The sequence below is a fragment of the Aedes albopictus genome, chromosome 2 (genome assembly GCF_035046485.1).
Source record: "Aedes albopictus strain Foshan chromosome 2, AalbF5, whole genome shotgun sequence".
Lineage (NCBI taxonomy): Eukaryota > Metazoa > Arthropoda > Insecta > Diptera > Culicidae > Aedes > Aedes albopictus.
Window position 1 is genome coordinate 453,224,088 of NC_085137.1, and position 14,115 is coordinate 453,238,202.

At 37.0% G+C, this 14,115-nt stretch overlaps 1 protein-coding gene across 1 annotated transcript; it reads left to right on the plus strand.

Annotated features, from left to right (window-relative positions):
* Window positions 1-243: 243 nt before the first annotated feature.
* Window positions 244-903, plus strand: LOC134287748 (uncharacterized protein DDB_G0271670; the record flags this gene model as incomplete). The annotated part of the gene is made up of 1 exon (XM_062850575.1): window positions 244-903. A coding segment is annotated over one exon (660 nt), but the record flags the coding sequence as incomplete, so codon positions are not given.
* Window positions 904-14,115: the final 13,212 nt, after the last annotated feature.

Here is a 14,115-nt window from a genome sequence, read left to right on the forward strand (position 1 = left end):
CATCCTACCCGTGTGAAATACTTTACAAGACTGACGTTCCGTTTCATGTTGATCGTTCGCTTCGTTTGCTTTGTTTTTCTGGCGACGCATCACCGCGACTAATGCTATATGCCCTGTTTCTCGCTTTATCAGTATCCCTCTCAATCCCTACATTCTCCCCCTGTTCTACTCTCATTGTTCAAAACTTTAAATTTCTTGCCTAAACTTTCGATCAACATTTTTTTTAATACATCATCATCATCATCATCATCATCATCATCATCATCATCATCATCATCATCATCATCATCATCATCATCATCATCATCATCATCATCATCATCATCATCATCATCATCATCATCATCATCATCATCATCATCATCATCATCATCATCATCATCATCATCATCATCATCATCATCATCATCATCATCATCATCATCATCATCATCATCATCATCATCATCATCATCATCATCATCATCATCATCATCATCATCATCATCATCATCATCATCATCATCATCATCATCATCATCATCATCATCATCATCATCATCATCATCATCATCATCATCATCATCATCATCATCATCATCATCATCATCATCATCATCATCATCATCATCATCATCATCATCATCATCATCATCATCATCATCATCATCATCATCATCATCATCATCATCATCATCATCATCATCATCATCATCATCATCATCATCATCATCATCATCATCATCATCATCATCATCATCATCATCATCATCATCATCATCATCATCATCATCATCATCATCATCATCATCATCATCATCATCATCATCATCATCATCATCATCATCATCATCATCATCATCATCATCATCATCATCATCATCATCATCATCATCATCATCATCATCATCATCATCATCATCATCATCATCATCATCATCATCATCATCATCATCATCATCATCATCATCATCATCATCATCATCATCATCATCATCATCATCATCATCATCATCATCATCATCATCATCATCATCATCATCATCATCATCATCATCATCATCATCATCATCATCATCATCATCATCATCATCATCATCATCATCATCATCATCATCATCATCATCATCATCATCATCATCATCATCATCATCATCATCATCATCATCATCATCATCATCATCATCATCATCATCATCATCATCATCATCATCATCATCATCATCATCATCATCATCATCATCATCATCATCATCATCATCATCATCATCATCATCATCATCATCATCATCATCATCATCATCATCATCATCATCATCATCATCATCATCATCATCATCATCATCATCATCATCATCATCATCATCATCATCATCATCATCATCATCATCATCATCATCATCATCATCATCATCATCATCATCATCATCATCATCATCATCATCATCATCATCATCATCATCATCATCATCATCATCATCATCATCATCATCATCATCATCATCATCATCATCATCATCATCATCATCATCATCATCATCATCATCATCATCATCATCATCATCATCATCATCATCATCATCATCATCATCATCATCATCATCATCATCATCATCATCATCATCATCATCATCATCATCATCATCATCATCATCATCATCATCATCATCATCATCATCATCATCATCATCATCATCATCATCATCATCATCATCATCATCATCATCATCATCATCATCATCATCATCATCATCATCATCATCATCATCATCATCATCATCATCATCATCATCATCATCATCATCATCATCATCATCATCATCATCATCATCATCATCATCATCATCATCATCATCATCATCATCATCATCATCATCATCATCATCATCATCATCATCATCATCATCATCATCATCATCATCATCATCATCATCATCATCATCATCATCATCATCATCATCATCATCATCATCATCATCATCATCATCATCATCATCATCATCATCATCATCATCATCATCATCATCATCATCATCATCATCATCATCATCATCATCATCATCATCATCATCATCATCATCATCATCATCATCATCATCATCATCATCATCATCATCATCATCATCATCATCATCATCATCATCATCATCATCATCATCATCATCATCATCATCATCATCATCATCATCATCATCATCATCATCATCATCATCATCATCATCATCATCATCATCATCATCATCATCATCATCATCATCATCATCATCATCATCATCATCATCATCATCATCATCATCATCATCATCATCATCATCATCATCATCATCATCATCATCATCATCATCATCATCATCATCATCATCATCATCATCATCATCATCATCATCATCATCATCATCATCATCATCATCATCATCATCATCATCATCATCATCATCATCATCATCATCATCATCATCATCATCATCATCATCATCATCATCATCATCATCATCATCATCATCATCATCATCATCATCATCATCATCATCATCATCATCATCATCATCATCATCATCATCATCATCATCATCATCATCATCATCATCATCATCATCATCATCATCATCATCATCATCATCATCATCATCATCATCATCATCATCATCATCATCATCATCATCATCATCATCATCATCATCATCATCATCATCATCATCATCATCATCATCATCATCATCATCATCATCATCATCATCATCATCATCATCATCATCATCATCATCATCATCATCATCATCATCATCATCATCATCATCATCATCATCATCATCATCATCATCATCATCATCATCATCATCATCATCATCATCATCATCATCATCATCATCATCATCATCATCATCATCATCATCATCATCATCATCATCATCATCATCATCATCATCATCATCATCATCATCATCATCATCATCATCATCATCATCATCATCATCATCATCATCATCATCATCATCATCATCATCATCATCATCATCATCATCATCATCATCATCATCATCATCATCATCATCATCATCATCATCATCATCATCATCATCATCATCATCATCATCATCATCATCATCATCATCATCATCATCATCATCATCATCATCATCATCATCATCATCATCATCATCATCATCATCATCATCATCATCATCATCATCATCATCATCATCATCATCATCATCATCATCATCATCATCATCATCATCATCATCATCATCATCATCATCATCATCATCATCATCATCATCATCATCATCATCATCATCATCATCATCATCATCATCATCATCATCATCATCATCATCATCATCATCATCATCATCATCATCATCATCATCATCATCATCATCATCATCATCATCATCATCATCATCATCATCATCATCATCATCATCATCATCATCATCATCATCATCATCATCATCATCATCATCATCATCATCATCATCATCATCATCATCATCATCATCATCATCATCATCATCATCATCATCATCATCATCATCATCATCATCATCATCATCATCATCATCATCATCATCATCATCATCATCATCATCATCATCATCATCATCATCATCATCATCATCATCATCATCATCATCATCATCATCATCATCATCATCATCATCATCATCATCATCATCATCATCATCATCATCATCATCATCATCATCATCATCATCATCATCATCATCATCATCATCATCATCATCATCATCATCATCATCATCATCATCATCATCATCATCATCATCATCATCATCATCATCATCATCATCATCATCATCATCATCATCATCATCATCATCATCATCATCATCATCATCATCATCATCATCATCATCATCATCATCATCATCATCATCATCATCATCATCATCATCATCATCATCATCATCATCATCATCATCATCATCATCATCATCATCATCATCATCATCATCATCATCATCATCATCATCATCATCATCATCATCATCATCATCATCATCATCATCATCATCATCATCATCATCATCATCATCATCATCATCATCATCATCATCATCATCATCATCATCATCATCATCATCATCATCATCATCATCATCATCATCATCATCATCATCATCATCATCATCATCATCATCATCATCATCATCATCATCATCATCATCATCATCATCATCATCATCATCATCATCATCATCATCATCATCATCATCATCATCATCATCATCATCATCATCATCATCATCATCATCATCATCATCATCATCATCATCATCATCATCATCATCATCATCATCATCATCATCATCATCATCATCATCATCATCATCATCATCATCATCATCATCATCATCATCATCATCATCATCATCATCATCATCATCATCATCATCATCATCATCATCATCATCATCATCATCATCATCATCATCATCATCATCATCATCATCATCATCATCATCATCATCATCATCATCATCATCATCATCATCATCATCATCATCATCATCATCATCATCATCATCATCATCATCATCATCATCATCATCATCATCATCATCATCATCATCATCATCATCATCATCATCATCATCATCATCATCATCATCATCATCATCATCATCATCATCATCATCATCATCATCATCATCATCATCATCATCATCATCATCATCATCATCATCATCATCATCATCATCATCATCATCATCATCATCATCATCATCATCATCATCATCATCATCATCATCATCATCATCATCATCATCATCATCATCATCATCATCATCATCATCATCATCATCATCATCATCATCATCATCATCATCATCATCATCATCATCATCATCATCATCATCATCATCATCATCATCATCATCATCATCATCATCATCATCATCATCATCATCATCATCATCATCATCATCATCATCATCATCATCATCATCATCATCATCATCATCATCATCATCATCATCATCATCATCATCATCATCATCATCATCATCATCATCATCATCATCATCATCATCATCATCATCATCATCATCATCATCATCATCATCATCATCATCATCATCATCATCATCATCATCATCATCATCATCATCATCATCATCATCATCATCATCATCATCATCATCATCATCATCATCATCATCATCATCATCATCATCATCATCATCATCATCATCATCATCATCATCATCATCATCATCATCATCATCATCATCATCATCATCATCATCATCATCATCATCATCATCATCATCATCATCATCATCATCATCATCATCATCATCATCATCATCATCATCATCATCATCATCATCATCATCATCATCATCATCATCATCATCATCATCATCATCATCATCATCATCATCATCATCATCATCATCATCATCATCATCATCATCATCATCATCATCATCATCATCATCATCATCATCATCATCATCATCATCATCATCATCATCATCATCATCATCATCATCATCATCATCATCATCATCATCATCATCATCATCATCATCATCATCATCATCATCATCATCATCATCATCATCATCATCATCATCATCATCATCATCATCATCATCATCATCATCATCATCATCATCATCATCATCATCATCATCATCATCATCATCATCATCATCATCATCATCATCATCATCATCATCATCATCATCATCATCATCATCATCATCATCATCATCATCATCATCATCATCATCATCATCATCATCATCATCATCATCATCATCATCATCATCATCATCATCATCATCATCATCATCATCATCATCATCATCATCATCATCATCATCATCATCATCATCATCATCATCATCATCATCATCATCATCATCATCATCATCATCATCATCATCATCATCATCATCATCATCATCATCATCATCATCATCATCATCATCATCATCATCATCATCATCATCATCATCATCATCATCATCATCATCATCATCATCATCATCATCATCATCATCATCATCATCATCATCATCATCATCATCATCATCATCATCATCATCATCATCATCATCATCATCATCATCATCATCATCATCATCATCATCATCATCATCATCATCATCATCATCATCATCATCATCATCATCATCATCATCATCATCATCATCATCATCATCATCATCATCATCATCATCATCATCATCATCATCATCATCATCATCATCATCATCATCATCATCATCATCATCATCATCATCATCATCATCATCATCATCATCATCATCATCATCATCATCATCATCATCATCATCATCATCATCATCATCATCATCATCATCATCATCATCATCATCATCATCATCATCATCATCATCATCATCATCATCATCATCATCATCATCATCATCATCATCATCATCATCACAGCTTACCCTCTCGGGGGAATTCGCTTTTCGTTGTGGCTTACCCTCTCGGGGGAATTCGCCTTTGGCTTACCCTCTCGGGGGAATTCGCCTTAAGCTTACCCTCTCGGGGGAATTCGCTTTTCGTTGCGGCTTACCCTCTCGGGGGAATTCGCCTTTGGCTTACCCTCTCGGGGGAATTCGCCTTAAGCTTACCCTCTCGGGGGAATTCGCTTTTCGTTGTGGCTTACCCTCTCGGGGGAATTCGCCTTTGGCTTACCCTCTCGGAGGAATTCGCCTTAAGCTTACCCTCTCGGGGAAATTCGCTTTTCGTTGTGGCTTACCCTCTCGGGGGAATTCGCCTGGCTTACCCTCTCGGGGGAATTCGCCTTAAGCTTACCCTCTCGGGGGAATTCGCTTTTCGTTGTGGCTTACCCTCTCGGGGGAATTCGCCTTTGGCTTACCCTCTCGGGGGAATTCGCCTTAAGCTTACCCTCTCGGGGGAATTCGCTTTTCGTTGTGGTTTACCCTTACCCTGTGGCTTCTCATTGGACCCTACCGTTTCATGCTAAACTTCATAATGCTGGATGATTTTTTTGTTGTTCCTATGTATTTTCCTGTAAAAATCTGTAAAACCTAATCCAATCAAGTTAGCATCCGTGTGATATCTAAGCCGAAAATAATCAAATGACCAAAATGACATCATCGAACCATTGAGTAAAAAATCAACAACAGTCACTCACGCATAAATGTCCTAATAGAAGTTCTTGCCAATTAAATATCGTTTTCGTTCCCAGCTTGTCATCAATTCTGCTTTGCGTAACAAAACTTCCCAAAGTTGCCTCACCGCAAAGTTCCAGTGCCGTTCCAACCGACAACAAATCCATAGTATTGAGTGAAATATTCGAGTCCTCGGAAACAAGCTCTGAATGTCCAAAACAACATCCAAAACGGCACAATCATACAATATATCATTTAGTCCAACAATCTTGAAAAGCGAATCACTCACGAAACTCCTTTTACTGAGTACAACGTCGACTGTCAGAATCGTCCTTTGCGCAGCTCCAATGCATGACGTGAAAAGAAGACCGCGTAGCTCGTCACCAAATTCCGATTCGCCAAGATTCGATTTGCGTTTCAAAACAAACAAAAACTTCACAAAAGTTGCATCACCGCGGAGCTCCAGCCGAACAGCCGACTAACGAAAACATCACACGAACACCAGCGTAACAAAGAAGCCACGCGAAACCCACATCGCAACGAGTGATGAAAAATTTGTTCCTTCTGCATCAAACCGCAGCCGTACCATCAAAAAGGAAGAAAGCGCACGAATTCCTTTACTTATCAACCTGTTGGGAGCTTACCTACCTACCGGCTGTGCCATTGTGGTGTCCGGACGGACACCGGCAACCCGGATCAGCCTGGCCAGATAATTCCGATGGCCTAAACTCTCTAAAACGAGGAAGTATGCAAACAATGCATCCTACTCGTGTGAAATACTTTACAAGACTGACGTTCCGTTTCATGTTGATCGTTCGCTTCGTTTGCTTTGTTTTTCTGGCGACGCATCACCGCGACTAATGCTATATGCCCTGTTTCTCGCTTTATCAGTATCCCTCTCAATCCCTACACATATTACAACTCCAGCACAGTTTGGATGACCTAGAACATGCCGGGAAAACATTTAACAGAGTTTACCATTGATAAGAAATACATAAATTCGTCCCCGAAATATGTGTAGGAAAAAGTCGTCCTGGGATGGTTAATAAAACTAGCGAGGCGAATGATAGTGGCATGTGATTATTTGATATGATATTTATTATTTATAACTCAGGATGGTTGATTTACAATACTCAAGAAACGTTATTGGTTGATCATTACGCTCAGCATGCAAGTCACAGCTGTGTTTTTGCGCCATTCGGTAGGCAATCGAACGCAAAACTCACCTCAACCAGTAGAAAATCCACCAACATGTTGGACTATAGAACTGAGTTTCCTTCCGCAGAAGAAATCGCGCGCGAGAGTAAAAGAGAATGGGTGATCCAAGCCGCGAAACTCAACCAAAAAGGAAAACGCATCAAAACATTCGCCACCCACTCAGCTGGTTGGGCGCCCAAAGCCAAGCCATGACGGACGCTGCACTAAACTGAGCGACTCAGGCTGTGACCATAGTGGGTAAGGTGAGATGCGATCGGATGCGATAAGTTATGAGATGAGAAGAGGGAAGTTTGATAGGCCATAGTGCATGAGGTTTTCAATGAGGGTGCGCATGTTGTTTTCACATCCTTTTTCGCCTATTTCGTGCGCATTAACGACTCGCGTGATTTGATCGATGAAGTCGCTTGTATGTTGAAGCGCTTCTTTGGATGTGGGTAGTGAAATGATCGTTTCATCTGTAAGAGCGGAAAGATAAAATGCACCTGCTTTTTGTTTTGCGCGGGCCGTTTTTTTTTTTGCTATAACTTAGTCAGTTTTGATCCTGTTGCAATAGCAAAAACCGACCAGTTTAAAAAACAAATTTGGTGTAACTGTACAAGATTGAGATTATTGAATTAATTATTTGATAAAAGAATTATAAAATGTAATTATATCCGCATGAGGGATGTCTTTATGTATACACATATTTTTACTTTCCAGATTGAACTATCTGACTGTTGATTTCAATTCAAATCAATATGAGACTGTTATACTGATTTTCGGCATTAAAACATTACTTGATTGTGCTGACCTCGGCAAAAAGAAACAAAAATTCGGCAAGTATGTATTATTTAAGGGTATAGGTTTTTTTTATTACAAAATTTTCGGCGATATCTACGAGAAAAGATGTCTATAATAAGTACACAATATTCATCATAAGGACTGTATCGTTAATTATGAGTACATCTCTGAGGCCCTGTATTAAAAAGACTTAGTCTTATTTTGACAACTGCTGTGGGTTTATGTGTTGCTAGCGTTGTAAACAAAAGATAACCTTCATTAAAAGTTAAAGTATTTCCTCAAGTGGAGCAACGCGAGTGCTTACGGATGAGAAGCGAAAATCGATTGTGATCAGGTACTGCTATGAAAAATGATTATCGCTACGAAAATTAGCAAAAGTTGGAGGTGTTAGCGTTTTTTCTGTCCAAAATGCTGTCAAACGATTCGGTATGCATAACACACTGATAAACTCACCCGGACGCGACAGAAAACCAGGTGCGTCCAAGTCAAATTTGGACAGCAAAATTTGCAAAATCTTCAAAAGAAAAAAGGAGGTATTCATCATAGATTGCGCAAAAAAGTGTGGAACGACTATTGGTATGGTTCAGCGCGCCAAGGAGCGTAATTCCCTGAAAACTTACCCAAAACAGAAATGTTCAAAAAACAGTCAAATTCTGGCGGATTATGTGAAAACTCGGGCTCGGAAACTGTACGACGATGTTTTGAGCAAAAATTACATGTGCATAATAATGGATGATGAAACGTATGTCATATTGGACAACAAGGTACTTTCAGGGGCACAGTTTTTCACTGTGAAGCGTGGCACTGATGTTCCGAATTCGGAGAAATCGAAGAAAAACTGGGCCAACCCAAGCAAAACCATCGACGGAACGGTTGTCCAAAACCTTATGTTGACGGCGTAGGTCTCTGACCCACTTGCGCTCAACGAGTGAGAAGAGAATCTCATTTCCGCACCGCGACTTCGCGTGACCGGTCAATAGAGTTTGGATATGTTGTTGATGTTTACATCGGGGTATTGTATTCATTCAATAGAAAAGCTTCGACGCAATCCAATGTCGAATTAGAAGTCAAGTAATAAGTCATTTACGAGTATTTAATTAGATTTAGTGTTTAGAGAGTGCCGCTAATTTGCAATAACGTAAGTTATAATAATAGAAAAATCTTTGATAGTGGAATTGTCATCAAAACCTTTCTATCTAGGTTGCCGTAGACGATTGTCGGAAAGTGAGAGTAGCTCGAGGTTTGGTTTGGTTGAAACAGGGTGGACCAGGTGTAGCAAACTGTAAGTAGAAACTAATAGAGATTGATAGAAGGAAATAATTGAGAAATCATAATACGTTTTCTAGAGTCAGAGCTAGTGCAGAGTTAATTGATCAAATATTGTCGTGCGAGTTAGGAAAAACTATTTCTTGTGAGTGAATTGTATAATAATTGAATTACCAACTGTTTACTGAAGATAAAATTATATTTCTAGTTTGAGCTGCACGTAAAATGTCTGCTACAAAAAAATAGTTATTTTCTATTCCGAACCTTATGAAGAACACCAAGAAGAAGGTGCGAGAGCTGGCAAGATCCACGAAAAATTAAATATAAAATGATACCATGGGCTTTTCTGATGGTCAATAAACAATGTAATTGAATTTAATTTACAAAACAAATAAAACATTTTCAGATACAGCAATTTTCAGGCGTACTCATAATCAACGATACAGTCCTTATATTAGGTAAAAGAGTATCAATCGAAATTGATGTCACACTATTTTCGTTAAGGGATCTAGTTTTGCCTGACAAAGAAAAAAGCAGAACTTTTCAATCAGAATCCTTTTAGCAATTAAGTTGAATAGCATAAAACCTTAACCATTCTAGCTTGCACATGAATAACATGCACTGGACAAACGACCATATCAAACATTGATCACTTGATTCAAATCCCGAACAGAGAAAATAAAATGTTTTCTTATACGCATATAATAACAAAATTATGCTGTAAAAAACTTACACGATTTGATGGAATATTATTTTATATGCAATGAAATATGTTATTTTACATAGTGATCGATAGACAATATGATAAATTTTTATTACGTCCGGTCCATCAAAATGCATGTCATGTGAAAAGGCATTGAGTTATGTTTAAAAACAACAACATATTAACGCATTTTATATTACCTACTAGCATTCCCACCCAACACATTAAATCCGCATTGCTTTACATACACAACGAGCGCAATCATAAAATCCATACCCGACAAGCATTCTCTTGCGTTCTCTTGCGATCACATGCGTCGAAGCAGCTCCATCGCATCTCCGCACTCATCGCAACTCATCTACTATGTGCGGTTCATGCGTTCTGCATATAGTTTCCACAGAGTGTGCTTCGACGCTTATCCGATCTCTTATCTCTTTGCATCGCACCTCAGCCACTATGTGCTCAACGTCAGGTTGATTGGTGGGTGGTTTGCTTATTTGAGTGCCGGGCGGCGTCGCGTTGCGATTCGAATCGATGCGAGCGATAGATAGACGACAGGCTCAAGTGAAATGGATATGGGTGATTTGCAATAGACGTCGTCGTCGTCGTCGCTAAGTTCCTTGGTCTGCCGGTGCGATGGGTGGCATGCAGGTTGCCATACCGGGCAGGGTGCCGGTCGGTCGGTGTATGGACGGACGCCTTCAATAATGAAATATCAACAGTTTGCAGAGAGCGAATTCGGTTAGTGTTTTCCGCAACGTCGAGACTTGAACATCGTGTGAGTGTGTCCAGTGGGAGAAGGAAACAGCGTTCTTGTGGTTGGGCGCCAATGTTTGCCAAAATTGCGCGACCTTTGTGACTGTTGTGCATGTGGAACAGGCCGCCGGTGTGCTGCGACAAGCCATACCTTATTAGCTTGGGTGGGTGTTGTAAACTTGTAAACTGATATCGAAGGGGTGCATCTAAAGGGGTGTCGCGCACCGACAAGATACGAAGACAGTGCTGTTATTTTGACGAGGTTTGTTATTTTTAAGTCGATTCGAAGACGTCAACAATATTTTGGTACATTGAGTGTTGAGTGATTGTGTAGTTGTGATTATTGATGCGATAATTGTTTGACGAAGACGAAGCGGAAAATTCGAATGTGTTGAACTGCAGTGGACGCAACAAGAAGATAAATACTTCAATTACAAGTTAGTATAACAATATTTATTATTTCTATGAATATTTTTTTCTTACCATTCATACAGATAAAAGATTTTTGAACAACAGCAAATCTGTCTTACTTCATAACGATTGGGGAATGCTTCAAACAGTACAACCATAATGATAATTCTCTGAGCAATTTTACGAGACTTCCATAAAAAATGAACGTTGTACAGGCAAATGTGCAAGGAATCAAATTTCAACTTGAGAAAAAATGGGTATAACTTTTGGTTGCATGCATCAAAAAGGCTAGTTATTTTTACCAATAACTGTATATTGTGTGCTAACCATAGACAATTAATCGGAAACGGTAAAGTATTAGCGGAGATATGTCCGACGCGAGAAAATGAGATTGAGATTTCGGAAATTTTTGTACTCATTGTTAAAATGCTCAAGTATCATTTATCAGTCAAATAGACCAGAGTGGGTTCTAAGAACCATCATAAAACCAACATAAATGGTGTTCGGTTATGACGATTCGCAAAACCTCTGCATTAGACCTGTTCACTTTGAAACTTTTTTTCTCCGATTCTCCGTGACACATCAAATTATCAATTCACATGTAAAACCAAGTCTTCAGTCCAAAATTGAGCCAAATTGATGAAAATTTAAAGGTGTATCAAATCGATTTTGTGTTTTTTTAGCCGTTTTCACAGAAATTTACTCTGAAATTCACAAAATTGCTCCGAAAAGATGCCGGAGATACCGTTAGGATATAGTTAAGAACAATACTCTACAACTTTGCCGAAGACACTACGGTGTTTAAATTGCGTATTTCGAAGTTATTCAACAATTTTAGTTAAAAAATCACGAAAAAACACGATATTTTTACGATTTTACATATAAAAGTCATGTAATTTTACATTGTTTTACGTGACTAAATTAATTAGCGATCACTCTTTTGTGTAACGAACATTTCGTCCATACATCGTTTTTGTGTAGGAATTCGTTTTCATTGACTAATTATCAAAAGTATGTCACGTTGATACTAAAAATCGCATAGAGTTACCAGCATGAATAAAAACAAAGTTACTCATGATTAAGACGTCATGCCATCGTATTCTAATGTCTTTTGATTTAAGTATCAGAAATGGTGCAGATGGTAAGGCTCAAGCTTGCGGATCAGAATGTCCCAGGTTCAAGCTCAAATACATGATAAACATTTTTTTCTTTCTTTGTAGCAGTTAGGATGATGAATCTGCCATGACATACACGCAATCTCCCAAATAATAATGATCGGGACCTGCCAATTAAGCCCATTCCAGGACTAGCTAGATATTAAGTTTATACTTTTTTTTACAATAAATCGTGTCGACGAGATCAGCTGGGCGAAATATTGAGCATCTGTTTGATAACGATCAATTTAGCAAAAACAATTCAATACGATGATGGAACTGCTTCTGGATGCAACATTTTACAGACAACTGTGGGTGGAGCTTACTTGTTATCTATCTACCCACAAATCAGCACAACTACACGATGAAGGGAAACTTCATTCTTACTATGCACTCTACAGTTCCGAAACAATGCTATGATGCCAAATTGCAATGAGATGCAGTGCGTAGTTTCATCAACTTATAGCAGGATCGAGACGCAAAAAAAATGCTATTCCAGGACTCGAACCTTGAATCTTCGAATCCACAATCTCATGCTCAACCGACTGCACCAAATTTAAACTGATGCAGATGAGACAAAGAAGTGTAATGACGTTTAAATCATGGGTAACTTTGTTATATTTTATGCTGGCAACTCTGTACAATTTTTAGTATCAACGTGACAAACTTTTGATAATTAGTCAATGAAAACGAATTTCTA